General features: G+C 35.8%; 1 protein-coding gene across 4 annotated transcripts in view; it reads right to left on the bottom strand.

Moving 5' to 3' along the window:
• Positions 1-20,496, bottom strand: part of SLC9B2 (solute carrier family 9 member B2) — a 65,441-nt gene that overhangs the window by 40,274 nt on the left and 4,671 nt on the right. For 3 of the 4 annotated variants that reach the window (XM_038582000.1, XM_038581999.1, XM_038582002.1), the window contains exons 3-7: positions 10,347-10,481; positions 9,503-9,683; positions 4,632-4,802; positions 839-981; positions 170-297 (exon numbers count right to left, since the gene is read on the bottom strand). In XM_038582000.1, the coding sequence (XP_038437928.1) occupies positions 170-297; positions 839-981; positions 4,632-4,802; positions 9,503-9,683; positions 10,347-10,436 (713 nt within the window). In that variant the 5' untranslated portion in view covers positions 10,437-10,481. Of the gene's footprint in view, positions 1-169; positions 298-838; positions 982-4,631; positions 4,803-9,502; positions 9,684-10,346; positions 10,482-13,320; positions 13,456-20,496 lie in introns of those variants that run through there. The other variant, XM_038582001.1, reaches the window with a different exon arrangement.

Below are 20,496 nucleotides of genomic sequence, written 5' to 3'. Positions count from 1 at the left end.
AAGTTAGACATATACTATATTTTGAAGTTACAATATTTAGATTATGCTGAAATATCGATGTTGTATTTTCCGATGTCCTAAGAAATGCTGTTATGCATTCTCTTGTATGGAATCAGAGAAAGCCCTAACATCCCTGCACTATTTTCATATGACAAAGAAAAATCATTACCCCAGTATAAATCCCCATTGCCACGGTAAACCCATTAGGAAGTGGGCAAGGAGAGCAGATGTGCAGGCCTCCACAAGACAAGGACACATGGATAATCTTATACAAACACCCTTCAACTTCTTCAGGGCCTGAAATATACAAATAGAGATACTAAAATAATCCTATAAAGACAGAAAGAGATTATGACATTAAATACTTTTTCTTCAAAAACAAACAAACAAACTTTTCTTCAGTATGCAGACCATGCCTGGGTTATCATGAATAATAATAGTAATAGCATAAAATAAGTATACTTGAGACTCACCCTATGTACCAAGCAGTTTCTTGAGCTGGTATAGTTAGCTCTAAACACTTGCATAAGGCTTTGCACATCAAAAATGAGATATCTTCTCTCTTGACCATTAGTTTTAAGAATGATCTACATCTCTGTCAGAGAAAAGGGGAGCCTTTATTCTTAGTGCTGTCCCCAAACAGGAATTCCACATTACTCCAAGAAAGAATATAGCAACATCTTCTGGGAATAGTCAGTCCTGCATGAAATAAACTCCAATCTCTTCTTGAGATGTCATGCAAAGTGTTTAAAGCTCAGTGACTACCACTAGTGACTACCACTAGTTGCAGACTACCACTACAATTCCTAGTCAATAATTAGAAATTTACAGTGCATACCTTTGAATCAAGCCCTAGGCCAGCGCGGACCAATATGACAGACAGGGCTATGCTTCTCAAAGCGGAAGACCACTTGTACTTGATCTGTACATTATCACTGATGATAGGGATATTTCTGATAAGAAACCCAGCAAGCAGCATGCCTAAAATGGAAAAGTCAAATAACTCTTTAGTTAGTAGTTAAATATAGAAAATATTTTTGGCATTTTATTTTAGTTATTTTTTGAGTTCATGTCTCTTTAATATTGTTTTTTAGTTTTTATTTAAATTCCAGCTAGTTAACATACAGTATAATATTAGTTTCAGGTTTACAATATAGTGATTCAACACTTCCATATAACACCTGCTCATCAGGACAGGTGCCCTTCTTAATACTCATTACCTACCTAACCCATTACCCCACTCAACTCCCCACTGGTAACCATCAGTTTGTTTTCTATAAATATGAGTCTGTTTTCTGATTTGCCTCTCTTTTTCCTCCTCCATGTTCATCTGTTTTGTTTCTTAAATTCCTCATGTGAGCGAAATCATATGGTATTTGTCTTTTTCTGACTGACTTATTTCACTTAGCATAATACTCTCTAGCTCTCTTTATATTCCTTGCAAATAGTAAGATTTCATTCTTTTTCAAGGCTGAGTAGTAGTCCATTGCATATGAATATACCACATCTTCCTTATCCATTCATCGGTTGATGGACACTTGGGGCTGTTTCTATAATTTGGCTATTGTAGATAATGCTGTTATAAATGTTCAGGTTATAAATGTCCCTTTGAATTAGTATTTTTGTATCTTTTGGGTAAATACCAGTAGTGCAATTGCTTAGTTGTAGGGTAGCTCTATTTTTAGCTTTTTGAGGAACCTCCATACTGTTTTCCAGAGTGGCTACACCAGTTTGGATTCCCACCAACAGTGTAAGAGTGCTCCCCTTTTACCAAATCTTTGGCAATACCGGTTGTTTTCTGTGTTGTTGATTTTACCATTCTGACAGGTATTTTTCTGCACATGAGATGTGAAAGAGACTACCCTGTAATCCCAGAAAACACTTCTTTTATCCTTAGTCCCTAGATGAAATAATATTAAACTTTTAATTAAAAAAATTAAAATAATATATTAGAAGAACTAAGACAAGGTCTTAATATGCAGATTTAAATGGTTAGAATTAGAGGTCCCTAGATGGCTCAGGAGGTTGAGTATCTGACTTTCTTGGTTTTGGCTCAGGTCGTGATTTCATGGATCATGGGATAGAGCCCCGAGTCTGGCTCCATACTCAGTGGGGAGTTGGATTGAAGATTCTCTCCCTTTGCACCGGCCCTGTCTCTCTAAGATGAATAAATAAATCTTTAAAAAATGATTGCAATCATTAATCATTCCTAAATAATTGAACTTGAAACAGAAAGGATGCAGTATTTGGACAGAAATGTGGTCAAATTCTCAACACAAAATGTTTTAATATAACGCCCAATTCAGTCACTCTTTTGTGTGCAAATAGCAAACAGTTCCTGAAATTATTTGCTATGTCAGATGACCTGAATTACCAACAATACCTGTATGGGCTCTATTTTACCTTCAAGCCAGATAATTTAATAAAAAATATATAACTTGCTTTGCAAAGGCTTATTGGTGGGCAGCCCAGGTGGTTCAGCGGTTTGGGGCCGCCTGCAGCCCAGGGTGTGATCCTGGATACCTGGGATCAAGTCCCATGTCGGGCTCGCTGCATGGAGCCTGCTTCATCCTCTGCCTGTGTCTGTGCCTCTCTCTCTCTCTGTGTCTCTCATGAATAAATAAATAAAATCTTAAAAAAGATACAACTTACTTTAAAAAAAAAAAACGAAGGCTTATTGGTGAGTTATGGTATGATGAAATAGACATTGCTATCATGTCAGCTGCTGACTCTTCTTTTGTTCAGCCATACAACATTTACCAAATGCCTTCAGTATTTTAGACATCATGGTAGGTATTAGAAATATAATGAGAAACAAAAAGCTTGGTATTTCATTCACCTCAACAAGCTTTCAGTCTCTAGGGGAGCAAGTTAAACTGACAACTTCAATTTTATGGAAACATAGGAAAGTATTACATGAGCTCAGACAGAAGGGGTGAGTCAGAGGAATTCACAGAAGGGAAGAAGGGGCTAGGAAGTTGAGAAGTTTCTGGATGGGCTAGAAGTTTCTTCCAAGGTGTGAAGATCAAGTGTGACACATCTGGGAAGTATACGTAATTGAAGTAGCTGAGGAGTTTGTGAGGCCCCTTCAACAGGAAAGTCTCCTCCATCAGACATCATGAGGCTTTCAGACTCTGTTCTTCCCCAGAAGGATCCTCTTTTCAGCATGTCCTTACAAGCACTACACATTAAATGATTAAACTAATTTACTAATGTAACATTCTGTATGTAAGCTGTAAGAATAGAGGCTAATTACAAGCATAGTTTTTGTGACTTGCTCCAGACACTGTTTGGCCAGGAAGCATCACTGCCAGGCATCTCTCATTGCTGCCATTTAATCTAGAAAGTTTCTTAAGTTCTGGATTCTCCAGTTACAGTCTTTCCAGAATTGCTGGAAGTATGAACTAATTTACAACAGTCGTTTTTAAAAGAATAATATGGATAACCCATGCTGATGGTAAATTAAAACATTATCAATAAGTATAAAGTGACAAGCACATTGCCCTAACCCAAGTACAAATTTTCAACCTTCATTTACCAAAGGTATTCACTCTTAAGGGTTTTCTGTGCCTTTCCAGAAAGTTTCTATACCTATTTAAGCATGCTTCTGTATGTGTGCATGTGCCTCATTTTCTAATAGTATCAGGGCGCCTTGTTGGCTCAGTTGGTTGAGCATTTGACTATTGGTTTTGGCTCGGGTTGTGATGTCAGGGTCTTGGGATCATACCCTACACAGGGCTCCATGCTCAGCATGGAGTCTGCTTGAGATTCTCTCCTCTTTCTGCTCCCCACCTCTGCTTGTGCACAATCTCTCTCTCTCACAAGCAAATAAATAAATCTTTAAAAAAATAGTTGTAATAGTATCTCATTGTTTGGAAGTACTCTAATTTTTGGATCAATTAATGGACTTTATGGAACTTTTCAGATTTTTCATTACAAATAGTGCTGAAATGAGCACAGTTCAAAGGAAATAATAAGCTAATAAGAACTCAAAAATATGTTAAGAGTTTCTTTTGGAGGTTTCTGGTGGGGGGCAGGAAGAAGCATTTTTTATTTCCCAAATGAATGTGAAAACAACTTCTCTGGGATACTGTTTCCTTTGCTGATGGTCTGCTTTGACATGGCCACCTGATATTGATTTGGCAGATGACCCCTTCACCCCTTTGTCAATGATGTGAGTGACTTACAGTATATTAAGCCCCCTCTTCTGTATCATTAACTGATTTCTGTTTTATAGATATTTCTACCATGGTTGGTGTTAAGCTACCAATATGAAGTCAATGAATGTGCAGTTGGGAAGAGCTAGCCAGTGGCACACCATTATATATTAATTATATAATTTCAAGTGCACTGATAAAGGGAAAATGCAGTAAAATAATTAGGAAGTGATCAGTTTTGAGAATCTATTGGTCTTGTTTTTATGCAAATTATTTAGTTGTAAACATATATAATTTATTTTTAAAAATTACTGTTTAACAACTGGCTCATCAAACTCAAAATTTAACAACTGGCTTTTGGCTTCAGCACAACAAATACAGAAGTATTTTATATTTATTTCCCAAAGTGTTCCAAACTATAATTTTTAAAATATGATTTACCCTTGAAGAAAACAGAAAGTGTTTAGCACTTACCTAGAAGATGAGGCAGAGGAGGCAATGTAGGTAATTTAATCAACCCCAAAAGTTTACCTCCAATGATGGCACAATAGAATAGGATTATAATTCCAAATAGGTTTCCTCCAGGAAGACATTCGCTACCAGTAATTGACCAAACTACAGCCCAGAGAAGAACAACCATGGTAACTGAAATAAACCAAGAAAACTAGTTTCTACCAGTAACTTGTCATATGTAGGTTTGAATATAATGTAAAAATTTTAAAAAATTGAATATATACACACAAACATTTATAACCATGTGTAATTTTAAAGAACATCAGTAATATGAACAACTGGGTAATTACCAACTATCTTAAAAAACAGGATATTACCAGTGCCTTTGGATCCCTTATGGCCCCTCCTAATCCCATCCCCCATCGCCTGCCAGAAGGAACTACTACCTTGAATTCCCCTATTTTTCTTTATAATTTTACCATAAATATTCATTATTTAATAAAAAGGGAAACAATGGTTATCTTTCTTTCTTCATACGAACAGGAGAATACTTGAACAATCCCATTCCAGGATTTTAGTTCTGTCTTTAATTAAATGCTCTTATTGTTTCTTTTCTATGGTCAATGTTTGTTTAGAATCACCCACATACCTATTTTCTACTTTGATCATTATTCATTATGTAACTCAGGCCTTTTATCTGGGACAATTATTTTGTTGCCTGAAGTATTTCCTTTAATAGAGGCATTTCTATTAGAATGTGAAATAGGTTTGTTTGAAAACCTTGTGTTGTACTAAATTGTACACTGAAAATACAGACTTATGGGAAAGCACTTGGGCAGACTACTCAAACTTATAACCAACTGTCATCAACTGTACTGACAAAAACAGTAAGAATCCTAATAAAAATACCAGCATACTTAAATCTCCATTGATATTTGCATCTCATGGTCTCTTTTTTTGTGGACTTAAACCCTGGAACCACACTTACTGATGTAGAATCCTGAAAGCATTTGCTTTAAATAGAAAGCAGTTCTATCCGAATCTGACCCAGATTATAGCCTTCTCCATCAATCAAATATTTGTTGTTATTGTTGATGTTTTAACTGAGGGAAAAGTGTTGGCAGCTACTTTATCTGTACTGTCAGCTTCTACATCCACATGTGGTTTCATTAGATAGTTCAATGGTGTAGAAAGTTGAAAAGTCTTTGAGGCCCCTAAACCAGCAACTAACTGCCTGAAAGAGTTCAGCTTTTTAGAAAGTCCTAATTTTAGGAAGGCTTTATCTTTAATTGTAAGAAACCATATACTTGATCTTTTTTTGTTTTTCAATGCATTTTGCATTCACTCGCTGTTGCTTGATGATGCAAAACATTAATGTGGCAGGAAAAATTAGGTACAAATGCAAACTTTCATATTACACTGACACAATTCCTTATTTACCATTTTATATGAACTAATTCATGGTGTGGAAACACTGTAGCAAGGCACACTATATTTCTCATGAAGATCTGTTTGTAGTAAATTCTTAGTTTTATTTATCTGTAATTACCTTTATTCTCATTCTTAAAAGATTGTTTTTCAGGGTATACAGTTCTAGGCTGAGAGTCACTTTCTCCCAGTTCCTTGAAATATTATTCCTTGGTTTTCTGGCTTTCATTATTGTTTTTAAGTCTCTTTTAGAGAATTCTTTTTCTTTGGATGTTTTGAAGATCTTCACTTTTTCTTCAGTTTTCTGCAATTTCAGTGGGAAATGTTCAGTACTTATGTTTAATTTCAGTATGATCTTTAGTTTGCTTAGGATTTGTTTTCCATCAATTATGGAACATTCTGTCTTTATTTCTTCAAATATTTCCTCTTCCCCATTCTTCTTCCTATTCTCCTTTGCTGGAACTATGATTAAATAATTAAAGTCATAGTCCCTTCTCCATTTGCCTAACCTCAGTTTTCATAATGTCCATTTTTCTTCTGTGTGCATGGCCTTGTAATCTCTTCAGATCTTTGCTAGATTATCAATCTTCTTTTCACTTAATCGCTACCTAATCTACTGAGTTTTAAATTTCAATTACTGTACTATGTCCTTCATTTCTAGAACTTCAATTTGGTGCTTATCAAAATCTGTTCATTTTTGTAAATAGTTATTTGTTTTATACCTATATTTCCTACCTCCTCTTTAACTTCTTTATAGATATTAAAAATATTTTGTATTTTATTTTCTAATAATACACATTTTTGAAATCTGCTTCCTTATACATGTTGTGATTTTGTTATTTGTCTTTTTGTTTTTTTGGCAACAGTGAGCTCTTCCGTGAAACTTCATCTTTGGGAATTGTTGGAGTTGAATGTGAGTTTTTCCAGATAGGATCTGAATTTGTTCCTATCATGTGCTTAGAATCCAAACAATCGAGGATGACTTTTAGATATATTTTCAGCTTGAGTTTTTTTCTGTGACTTTGGAACACAAATCAGTATGAAGTCACACATTTTTAGTAAAGACTCATTCCTCCAGCCAACACTACAGTTGAGACAAATAGGTTTAGTTGCAGGCCCCTCTGCAGGGCAGGTTTGCTTCAAATTCACCATCACTTTGGGTTCCAGCTTCCTAATGTGGGTGAGGGAGAATGATGTCTCCTATGAAACTTCTCCTAACCTGGGCAGACTCAAGCATAGCCTCTGATACGTTCATGGTTCTCAAAAAGAAACTCAAGTTCACTGGTATTTTACAGAAGCCTCCAGAGTAGAAGCCAGTTTGAGTGCTTATTTATCTCTTCTAGTCATACTGTTTTTGGTGTCTGACAACTTCCTGTTTTCTTGACAGATAAAAGATACATTTAAGAAGACTTAAAATATTGTTTTCAGATGTTTTCACTTACATAAATGAGAGGATGGTTGAGTCTCACCTACCATATTGCTGGAGATCAAATCCGATGTCCCATTTTTTAACCTTCATGGAATTATTATAGTTTTGTAGGCTATGATGCCATTACAGTGAAATGACTAAGAAGCTTTTGTATTTTTCAGTTGGGAATAGGAGCTGAAATTTCTACGTAGTACGGGAGGTGTAATAGGAAAGTAGGAACTGCTGGCTACTAAATTTTACTTAATCACAGCATAAAAACAGTTTTGTACTAAATTCAGAAAAATAGAATAAAGTTTTCCACTTCAAGACCACTTTTCTGAGACACATGGGTGGCTCAGCAGTTGAGCATCTGCCTTTGGCTCAGGTCATGATCCCAGAGTCCTGGGATAGAGTACCACATCAGGCTCCCTGCAGGGAGCTGCTTCTTCCTCTGCTGTGTCTCTGCTTCTCTCTCTGTGTCTCTCATGAATAAATAAATAAAAGATTTTAAAAAGGCCACTTTTCTTTGAAACTTCTAATGTTCCTTTCCTTTCTCATATTCAAAATGCAGTTCTAAGTACATAGTAAATGTACATTTACAAGGTTGCTCTAAATAACATTTAATTCAGCTAGTAATTCAGTTAGTAATTTTTCTCATTTATGATTTTGGAAAATCATATTTTCGCATGTAAGATCTACTTCTTAAGAAAAAATAGTTAAGTATACTGAAGGAACACAGGAAGGAGTACAGGAAAACAAGTGAAGAGGTGTTTATATATCATGATTTCCCATTTCTCAGGCAGCTTTATGGACGATGATCATAGAATTAGAAAAAATGAATCCCTAATCACATCATTCATTTATAACCTTTCCTTAATGCAATCCCTATCTGTTTTACTGTAAATATTTTAACTAGAAATATGCCATGACTTGAATGGTGAAAGTTTAAAAAAATAATAAAAAGGACAGAAAAGGTATTAAATTATCTGTTGCCTTATCAACTGGTGTATATTTTGGAACCTGGTTTTTTCTACATGTTTTAAATAAAGTTCGATATTTTTTTTTCTCATGCTAGTTTAGAGACTTACCTAATTTCATTAAAAACATGTAGAGCCTAAAGTATAATATATTATACTTAGCTTCCATCCCAGTTCAGAATGGTAAAAATGTCTTTCAGAGCTTACAAATAAAGTATAACAATAAAGAAGTGAGTCTGATTTTTAGTAAACAAAACTTTTAAATCTAATGTGTTATATTCTTCAGCATATTTATTTTGAGAATCCATATATATGTACTCCAGTAGTGGTACTACTTTACATATCCTCCAATGTACAAAATATATATACCCTCTCACACACACACATTTCCTTTTTGAACAAAAAACAGCATTACTGAATCAGAACATGCATCTATTCATCAAATTTATATCATTATAATGTTTGGCTGCCTCCCAAAACCAAATCCATTCCTCAAAGACAATATTTGAAGTAGTGCTCAGATTACATTCCCAAAGAAAAATCCCCCCAGTATTTTACATAATAGTAGTTGTACTGGAATAAGTTGAATTGGAAACCAAGATTCTTACTTATAAAATGATGGATTCATTTGGAAGTATAAATTGAGCTGTGTTTGTTCAAACATTAGTTGCATTATTCAATAATAATTAAAACCAACATTTATGTAGTGGTTTTCTGTTTACAAGTGATTTCTCAGTAATTTTTCTCATTGGAGCCCAAATGTAATCTTGTGAAATTACTCAGATACAAAAAAGGAAAATGTCGTTGATCTCTGCTCTTTTCCTCTTCCTGCCAGCTGGAATGGGTGGCAACTGCACTGTGGGAAGCCTCGTGTTGAAGATGATGGAACCTGTCAGCATGGGCCCTTCAATGACTGTGGACCAGACCTACCTACCACAATGAATTGTTCACCCAGGAGTTTTTGTGTGTGAGAGAAGTCAACTTATTTTTGTTCTTTAAACCATATCATTTTGGAATCTCTCATTATTACAATTTCATCTTTTACTCTCTTTCTGAATTAATTTTTACCATTTACGTACCATTTGTTATTCCTCTATCCAGTAAACCATGTGGAGGGCAAGCAAATATTTGTCTTAGTCTTTGCAAATTATTTGATTCAGTTGGTCTTTCTTGTAGCTTTTTTTCACTGCTATTCAGTAGGTTACTTCCTTCTGTTGGTTCTTTTGCATCTATTCCCCTGGCATTCATAACTGTTTCCTCCTGTGTTAAGGCAATTTAAGAATCCTTAAAACTGTAAGTTTGCTGTACATTTTTATAGTTACCGAGCCACCACATCACAGACCAAATTTCCATTGCTAGAATCAAGGCTAACACTCTATAGTGCTATATTAGTAGCTAATCAGTAAATGGTTGGAACAAGAACTATGTTAGGAGTATTTACCATTGAGTCACTATTGATAACATTATAAATGCTTGAATCACATACCGTTCCATTTTGTTTTGTAGTACTGGCTTTAAAAATCACTCTATTTAAGGTATTAATCAAAGTAATAGTTGGTAAATATGTCAAAGTGGTCCAGAAAAAGATAACTTTTTGTGGTGAAAACAAATTCAAATTCATTAATCTACTTGAATTTAAGCAATAAAAAGAGAGGGAAGAACATAGAATTCTAGGGGTCAGGCTGGGAACACGAAGCATTTCACAGGCTCTCTATTTTTCTAGCCTCATGTGGGGCCAGCTGCTAATGATGATTAGGAAAACTGGTAGAAGTACCTACTGTACGATTTTGGAGATTAAGAATGGGAGAATTGTTAACTGAGTGATAGAGAATGAAGAGAACACAATCTTATCATAGATTTGGAAATACATAGTCCCTTTTTTAAGAAAATGGTTGGAATATTCTACATTTGATCATAGGTTACCTGTGTTTCTTGATATGTAGAGGCTGTGTGATCCATTCCTATAGATGGTTCCAAATCTTCATGTTCAATTGCTTTATCTTCGTCCCCCATGATTTATAATTAAAAACAAGATGACACAGAGAAAAGGAATAGGATCTGTTTTGAAGGAGAAATAGTATAGATATGGAACAAAAACTTGAGATTTACATGAATGAATTAAGCAGCAATTTGAGCAATTTAAATGAATGAATCGCACTTATTTTTTCCCTTAGAACTCTAAATATCTAAAATACTTTAAATTATTCTATTCTTAGCTTTAAATTGCTAATATTTTCTTTGATTACAATATAGTATACTAATTCTTTTTTTTAAAGATTTATTTATTCATGATAGACATAGAGAGAGATTGAGACAGAGGCACAGGCAGAGGGAGAAGCAGGCTCCATGTCGGAAGCCTGAAGCGGGACTCGATCCCAGGACTCCAGGATCGCACTCTGGGCCAAAGGCAGGCGCCAAACCGCTGAGCCACCCAGGGATCCCCCTAGTATACTAATTTTTTTTTTTTTTTTAGTATACTAATTCTTATTTACCTTTACCTCTCTTGAAAAAACTTTGTTTATATTTTTATATGATTTCTTTCCCACCCTGTTTTCTGGGTTATATTTCCAATATTACAAGCAATATTACTGTTAAATTGTTTTCTCTAATAGGTCAACTTGATGAAACAGGAAAGTTGTAGGCAATTTTTCAATGCTGAAATGAGTGACCAAAGAGAAATCGGTGGATTCCATTATTTTCAAAGAAACTAGAATCACTAATTCCTTTCTGGTTCATATTTCTCTTTTTTTTAAGATTTTATTTATTTATGTATGAGAAACATAAAGAGAGATAGAGGCAGAGACACAGGCAGAGGGAGAAGCAGGCTCCGTCCAGGGAGCCAGACGTGGGACTTGATCCTGGGTCTCCAGGATCCTACCCCAGGCTGGGGGCAGCGCTAAACCACTGAGCCACCGGGGCTGCCTTCTGGTTCATATTTCTAAATTAAAGTTAAAATAATACAACACTGATTGAATAGCCACAATGTCTTAGACACCTAGTCTCTTGGGAGTCATTGTGAGTAATTAGAAGATTACCAAAACATTTTTTTTTTTCCCTTGCAGGCTGACAATATGCCAGGAAAAATAAACTTACATAAAGTAACAAAAAAATCTGTAGGAAAGACCTATAGGTTGACTCCATAAACAACTACATTAATCTCTTCTCTCTTGGATTCCCATGCTATTGGCTGAAAAGCCAAAAACTCCATTTCCTATTCATTTTTGAAGCTGTAGATGACCATATATCACAGTTCTATGTAATGAGATATACGATATAGATATAAAAGCCCACCCCTGAGGTGGCTTTTATTCCCAGACAATAAGCCAAGGCTTTTTGAGGATCATACTCTTGGGCAGTATTACTAGAATCACCTCCTTTATCAAATTTCAAAAATCAGTCAATTCTTCCATTTAATGAAGAATATTTTTGAACAGCCAACAAGTATAAATGATTATTTCTAATAGACATAAGCTATTGACTAAAATGAAGTCTTGAGAACTTATTATTCTAGTCTCTTTTAATGAAAACAATCAAAACCTGGCATTTTGCATAGTATGCTATTTATGGGAATTTACATAGGTTTTCACATTCCAAAAAAATTCCCTATTCTCCTAAAATCTCCATCATGGATGCCAAAGTACTTATTTGAGATCAGAGAGGTATTGCAGAGAGAAAAGGTAAAATAAAATACTAGTATTTTAATAAAGCCAGGAAAACAACTTACAACTGGACAGTTGTTTATTCTCTGCTACGTTTCCATGTCTAAAAGAACACTTATACCATCTGTCTCACTCTAGAAACCCGCTTAAATTTATGAAAATGACAAAAATGTAACCTTTATTGTAAAGCACCCATGTTCATGGCACTAGCTGTTCACAGTCATTGAATCTTAAAATTACAATAGTGTATCCCCTACCAAGAAGGCAGTTTTGGCAAAGAAATCAGAAAATTCACAAAAATGACCATTTGTGGAGTCTAGGAGATGTTATGAAATCCATTAAAAAGTAGAAAGTTTAGAGACACCTGGGTGGCTCAGTGATTGAACAATCTGCCTTTGGCTTAGGGCATGATCCCGAGTTCTCGGATTGAATCCTGCATTGGGCTCCCTGCAGGGAGCCTGCTTCTCCCTCTGCCTATGTCTCTCTCTCTCTCTCTGGATCTCTCATGAATAAATAAATAAAATCTTTAAAAAAATAGAAAGTTTATACTCCTTGCTTATAGAGAAGCTCTCAACTCAGCGCCCATTAACTCTTACTTTGAAAACAATTCAAATGACTTTGCTCATCTGGTTTCTAAACTCTCAGAAGATAAGATGTTATAAGTTAAAATGTAGGAAGAGATTGTAAAAGAGGCAAACTGAGAGCAGCATAAGTGATAGGTGACAGGAAAGAGATGGAAAGACAGAAATTTAAGGCTATACAATGTGGGGATTAATATCTTTCCTATATCTCCAGTTTTGGCCTGCCAAGCATCTTTCTCCCTGACTTTTGGTAACAGCATATTAATTTTCTTTTATGTAATCCACATCTCCTCTATTCTCCACCCATGTGGTTCATGTGATACTCCTGTCCTCCTCACCTTCCCAATACTCTACCAATGCTCTGGAGATGAGGATAGGCCTGGCCAATGAGGACCTTCTTTCCCAGTCACACTGATTGTTTCAGGCATGAGCATGTGATCCATTGCTGGCCAGTGAGAGTCAGCTTTAAGGTATTTACTGGAATCCTGGAGAAAGAGCTTTCTTTCTGGGTTGCTAAGCCCACACTCACTATTGACAATTCTTTTGACATACAGAAAAGCCTTCCAAAGAATGAAGTGACCACAGAGCAAAGCAGATCCTTAATATGGAAGGAGAAAAAGGGAAAGCCCCATATTAATAACCACATTGTTGATATACCTTGAAGCAGCTCCTTTTCAGTTATAGGTAAGCCAATAAATTCCTTAAGTTTGAGTTAGATTTCTGTCACTTGCCACCAAATGAATCCTCAATAAGAACCTTTACACCTTGAATTGGCTGAAGGATCCCCTTTATAACAGATGTTTAGGAAGGTGATTTTACATCTTCAAGAAAATGGAAAGAAAAAAATGATGTGCTAATATTTTCTGTTTTAAGAGTCATTAAAGTATATTGTATGGTTTAGAAATGTAAAGAGAATGTTAAAAAAATGTGGTATTCAATAAAATAGGTGTTAGTTATCTAGAAAGTTAATTTAAATGGAATTCTTCATTTTCAACAATGCTATTTAAATGAGACAATTATTTTTCATTGTGTTCATGAAAGTCTTTTCAAATCTTTCATCCCATAAAAGCTTCAAGAAAGCTGTTAAACTGAGATACTTGGGTGTCTTGAATGGAAAAATTAAAAAGTGGGGAAATATGGAGAAACTAGATGGTTTCCTAGTAATTAAGAACCATAGTTTAATGGAATAATAAAAGTTGGAAAGGCCTTTAGAAATTACCTGGTTCAATCTCTTTAATATTCACATGAGAAAACTAAAGCCTAGAGAAGTGAAATAACTATTTTCAATCAACATAGCCAGTATCAGCCAAGTCTCATAGTAAAACTGTGTAAAAACTTGTGAAATGATAGAATTCTTTAATCTATATCTTTGATTTCATGTCATTTCTACCAAATCACTGCATTATATTTTTTTGCTGTAATATTTTGTTTAAAATCTCATATATAGTTATAATTAATTGTAAGTTTGAAAACATGTTCTATTAGAAGTTTGGAAATACATCCTATAAGAAAATATTTTTGTTTTCTATCTTGTATTATCTTCAGCTTTATTCTTTCCCATTATTATGACTGTTACAGAGTTTATTATAATAAAAAAATGTTACTAATACATTTAGGTTGCACAACATTGGTGACAAAATAAATGAAACTAGAACTTTTAATCTGTTCCCACAACAAATATTATTTACATATTCTGAATTATTAATTGGCTGACAACTTGCCATTTAAATATGCCTTAAGAGTCTAAGGATTAAGGAGCTCTTTTTAAAAAGAAATTCAGTTAAACTAAGATGCTTTGAGAGATTTCTGTATATACAAAATGATACTGAGGCAGCTGCTCTTTTTGCCCATGGGTTCTATCCCTATGCTTTAAGAAAATCTTAAAAAAAAAAAAGGACACCAAAAAGTAGGAAGGCAAAACACATCTTAGATAAATACTAAAAGGGCCTATAAACAGAAGCAACAGTTTTTTTCTGCTCCTCAACCAAGATGTTGCATTATTCAGACCAAAACACAACAGTAAGGCATATTAGAAAAAATTTATTCATGTCAAATGGTAGAACTTTATAGGTTCCAAATTTAGTAAATCATGTTAATTTAATCAAAGTTATGTGACTCAAATATAGAATTCAACAGAAGAATGTGTTTGACCTAAGCCAAAGAATGTGGCTGTTATGATTGCCACTTGCTAGGAGGTTAGCAGGTCAAGGGTTTTCTAAAAACTTATGCAAAGGTTGTTGGCCACTCATGTCTCTCTTTAGCATTCCCTGTATACAGAATTTCTCATAGAACTGATCCACATGCTTAGAAACCATATTGGCTTAGTTTGAGCTTCATGTTGCAATACTAGGGACATATGCCACCAAAATCATAGTGCTATGGACTTGAAAAGAGCAGTCTCCTATATCTTTCCTCCAAACTTGAGAGAAAATTGTACATCAAGAATAATAGATCAAGAATATGAGCAATTATGTATATGCATATGTATGTAAATACATAGAAAAAGTCTGATAATAGTCGTTGCCTTTGGGGAAGGAAATGGAATTAGAGTGATCGGAATTTCATTTTTATTCTCTATATTTTTACATTTTTACAATAAGGATTTTTATAATAAGATATTCTTATGCAATTCAAAATTCATTTTTAAAAAGTTATATAATTTTTAAAGCTTTAGAGAAAAGAAAATGATACAGCTTTCCTCAATAATTATATTTTTCAGAGATAAAATCTGGTAATTTCATTTTAGATAACTTAATCCCACATACAATTTAAGGTCTTTTTGTTTGTTTTTGTGGTTTTCAAAGAAGATGGGGGAACTGCCTAACATCTTCTACAGCAGTTTTCAAATATTTTTTAAGCCCAAGGAAATCTTTTATCAAATAAACCCTATCCTGAAATCCAACACATGAGACAAATAAAGATGGAGCTGCAGGAGCCCTGTCCACTGACCCCTATTCCTCCTGGCAAGTGAAGCAAAGCACATTTTGTAAACCACTTCTGTAAATACGATTTCATATACAGAAAGATGTCTGTAAAATCAGCCTTCTCTTTTTCAGAGTACTTTATTAATCTCAATGTTTAAAAGTGTTTTCTGTAATATTCCAGAGGAAATCAAAGAACTCTCAATTTGTGAATGTCCATGGGCTCTTGGTCAAGTAAAATATGCTTACTACTATCAGATAAATTACGCTAACAGATCTTTACACAGATAAAGCCTGGTAATTCTTGTTTTTTGTGTGTGTCTGAGCTAGGAACAGACCAATACTTCATGGGGTAATCTTACTGAGAATTTATATATATGGCCGGAGTACTATATGTGCTATATTCATACATTTGAAAGAACATCTCCATGATTGTTCATTAAGTGCTCTGTAATGAAAAACTCTTACCTTCGAGGTTTATCCACTCATGTATTGAAAGTGGAGGTTCTCAGTCTGATACAGTATGTTTATGTAGAACATACAGAAACCTTTCAGTTTTTGGATTCTCTGTTAATCAACTCTGATCTAATATTCTTTCCTTCAAAAGGATACCTACCTAGCAGTGAGGTCAGGTGAACGGAGGGACTTAAAATTTCCTTGATTTAATTATTAAAATGTCTAAGAATGTTTCCCTGAACAAAATGACCTTATCTGAAAGTGTTAGGTGTGCTGACCACACGAAACCAAGGAAAACAACTGCTATTCTATTTGGCTAACTGATACAGTGATTTGGCTGAATCACTGTGAAGTAAAACACTACATAATGAGATATGAATACAAGGAAATTATCCTTTGGTAAGAAGGGGCCCAATACTTGCTTTCTCCTTTCTAATTTCTCTCCCTACCAAGGACAAATGCATTTAATTGAAAGTTTAAAATATTACCTCTAGGCCTAGTAAAATCAGAATTTCCAGAGATTTAATCTCCCCAAGTGCTGCAACACAACTTATTACCTACTAAGAGCTATTGCTCAGGTATGCCAGTGTGTACCTTCTCCACCCCTACGGATAAATCATGCTTGGTCTGAATCAGTCTCTATAACACCATTCCTTTATGCCAGCTGTTGGTTTAAGACTGAGCATGATTCATATCTTGCCAATGAAATCTGTGGGAAGGGCTGTTGGGCACCACTGGGTATGATTCTCCTTCCTCCAAAGAGAGGAAAGAACCCTCTCCTTTTTTAAAAAATTATTTAATTGTAAAACTTAATTTTTAAAACTTTATTTATTCATTATTCTTCTCCTCTTTTTGCCTTTAAATGGTGTGTATGTGTGTGTTGGAGGGGATGGAGCTGAGGATAGGACCTGTGTTTCTTGGAGCTCTAGTGGCCATCATTTACTCATGAAGACAAAGTCAAGATTAGCTCATAGAAAGCAACATACACCTTAATATTTTGGGGCTATTGAACAAACCCTGGGTCTACTTACCTCTAGACATCTCGTGTGAGAAAATAAACTTGTATTTTCAACGGCAATTTTGGCTGAATGTCACGTTACCTGCCACCAAAAGCGTCCTAACAAATACAACAGGTGATTTTGATGCAGAGCCAGCTCAGAGCAGTCATGAGGAACCTTTGGCTTATACGTGCCTCCCTAGCATCTTGACATGGTGCAAAATCTTTATGGAGGATGAACAATCAGAACACTGTCTCTGTACTGATATTTCTCAAAGATATTCAGAAAATAATATTTTAATAGCTAAAAAAATCAGTGTCAAGGTTTTTAGTGCCATTCTTTTAGTTAATAGAGATTATATAGATTGTAAGGTTATATATTTTTCCTTCCCTGTCCCTGAAGTTCAGTTTTAATATTTGAATACTGAATAAAAACAAAGTTGAGCTTATAAACGTCTGATTGTGTCCTGTTTATTCGTGAAGCAAATAAAACCGCAACAAAACAGCACTACTATCGCTGTCTGGGGTTTCATTTTTTGTTTTTTTCTACCTGGTAAAATTCTACCAGTCATTCAAGATCTAACTCTAATGTCACTTTCTCAGTTACTATTTCCCAACTATATGTAAATAACTCTGTCCCTCTTTCTTTTTTTTTTAATAAATTTATTTTTTTATTGGTGTTCAATTTACCAACATACAGAATAACACCCAGTGCTCACCCGTCAAGTGCCCCCTTCAGTGCCCATCACCCATTCACCCCCACCCCCTGCCCTCCTCCCCTTCCACCACCCCTAGTTCATTTCCCAGAGTTAGGAGTCTTTATGTTCTGTCTCCCTTTCTGATATTTCCCAAACATTTCTTCTCCCTTCCCTTATATTCCCTTTCACTATTATTTATATTCCCCAAATGAATGAGAACATACACTGTTTGTCCTTCTCCGATTGACTTACTTCACTCAGCATAATACCCTCCAGTTCCATCCACGTTGAAGCAAATGGTGGGTATTTGTCGTTTCTAATGGCTGAGTAATATTCCATTGTATACATAAACCACATGCAGAAGAATGAAACTAGACCACTCTTTTTTACCATACACAAAGATAAACTCAAAATGGATGAAAGATCTAAATGTGAGACAAGATTCCATCAAAATCCTAGAGAAGAACACAGGCAACACCCCTTTTGAACTCGGCCACAGTAACTTCTTGCAAGATACATCCACGAAGGCAAAAGAAACAAAAGCAAAAATGAACTATTGGGACTTCATCAAGATAAGAAGCTTTTGCACAGCAAAGGATACAGTCAACAAAACTAAAAGACAACCTACAGAATGGGAGAAGATATTTGCAAATGACGTATCAGATAAAGGGCTAGTTTCCAAGATCTATAAAGAACTTCTTAAACTCAACACCAAAGAAACAAACAATCCAATCATGAAATGGGCAAAAGACATGAAGAGAAATCTCACAGAGGAAGACATAGACATGGCCAACACGCACATGAGAAAATGCTCCGCATCACTTGCCATCAGGGAAATACAAATCAAAACCACAATGAGATACCACCTCACACCAGTGAGAATGGGGAACATTAACAAGACAGGAAACCACAAATGTTGGAGAGGATACGGAGAAAAGGGAACCCTCTTGCACTGTTGGTGGGAATGTGAACTGGTGCAGCCACTCTGGAAAACTGTGTGGAGGTTCCTCAAAGAGTTAAAAATAGACCTGCCCTACGACCCAGCAATTGCTCTGTCCCTCTTTCTTTCTGAGGACTCATTTATCCATTCAACAAACATCTATTAAGCTCTTGCCAGATTTTAGCTCTTGTTCTGGGGATTCAAGAGTGAAGAGTTCAAGGGATGAAAGGTAAAGCATAGGAAATATAGCCAATGGCATTGTAATAATGTTATGGTGACAGTGGTAGTGACAAATGGTACTTGGGGGTGAGCACAGCATAACATATAGGTTTGTTGAATTATTATGTTGCACACCTGAAAATAATGTGACATTGTGTCAATTATCCTTCAATTAAAAAAGAAAACAGTAAAAAAAAAAAGTGGTCAGACATGGTTCCCACACTCAAAGGTTGCAACCTAGTCAGAGAATGATAGATCACTCCTTAAACAACCATAATAAAGCATCATAAGTTTTTATATTAGGCACATGAGATAGCAACTCCATCCCTTCACAGTTACTAAAGTTCATTAGATTTTTACTGATTTTCTATAATGTGTAAAGCACAAGAGATACGAAGATTACTGAGATGTAGTCCCTGTTCTTTAGGGAGGGATGGAGACCAGTATGTTTCATCAAATCAGTTTCCTGTGGTGCCTGGGCACACAGATAGTAGACATTTCCCAGCTTCTCTTACATGTCAGTGAGGTGTGGCCAAGGGGATGTGAGCATAATAATGCATGCTACTCTTATTTCTTACCTATAAGAAACCTCCATGCAATATGCTACATACCCTCTCTTTTCTTGTCCAATGCCTGGAACCTAAGAACTTTTAAAGTCTTAGGCGATGACAAAGCCATGGGTTCCTCAATTACTGAGTAGAATGCCATCAGCTGAACACTTGATTGGACTTTACATGAATAGAAAGAAGCTTCTACTGTGTTAAGTTACTGAGATTTTGGAGTTTATATGTTATAACAGTATTATCTTAAGGTAATTTAATTATGATATGAGAAGTGCAGGCCCAGAGCTGAACAGAGAGAGGAGGTATTGCCCAGTGTAGCTGGGGTCAAGTGATATTTGAGTCAAGTCTTGAAAGGTGGGATCCCTGGGTGGCGCAGCGGTTTAGCGCCTGCCTTTGGCCCAGGGCGTAATCCTGGAGACCTGGGATCGAATCCCACATCGGGCTCCCTGAATGGAGCCTGCTTCTCCCTCTGCCTGTATCTCTGCCCCTCTCTCTCTCTCTCTCTCTCTGTGTGTGACTATCATGAATAAAAAAAAAAAAAAAGTCTTGAAAGATGACAGCCTTATAAAAAATAAAGATCATTACTGGCAAAGGAACCACATGTTTAAGGATGAGGAGTGGGGCGCCTCGGTGGCTCAGTGAGTTAAGCGTCTGCCTTTGGCTCAGGTTATCTCAGGGTCCTGGGATGAGCGCCACATCTGGCTCCCTGCTCAGCGGGGAGCTTGCTTCTCCCTCTCCCTCTGCCTGCCACTCCCCCTGCTTGTGCTTTCTCTCTCCGTCAACTAAATAAACAAAATCTTTTAAAAAATAAAGGATGGGGGCAGCCCCGGTGGCGCAGCGGTTTAGCACCGCCTGCAGCCCAGGGTGTGATCTTGGAGACCCGGGATCGAGTCCCATGTTGGGCTCCTTGCATGGAGCCTGCTTCTCCCTCTGCCTGTGTCTTTGCCTGTCTCTCTCTAGCTGTGTCTCTATGAATAAATAAATAAAATCTTTAAAAAAAATAAAAAAAATAAACGATGATTAGTGAAAAGGAAAGTGC

Source organism: Canis lupus, chromosome 32 (genome assembly GCF_011100685.1).
Source record: "Canis lupus familiaris isolate Mischka breed German Shepherd chromosome 32, alternate assembly UU_Cfam_GSD_1.0, whole genome shotgun sequence".
Taxonomy (NCBI): Eukaryota; Metazoa; Chordata; class Mammalia; order Carnivora; family Canidae; genus Canis; species Canis lupus.
This window is presented reverse-complemented; position numbering and strand designations above follow the sequence as displayed.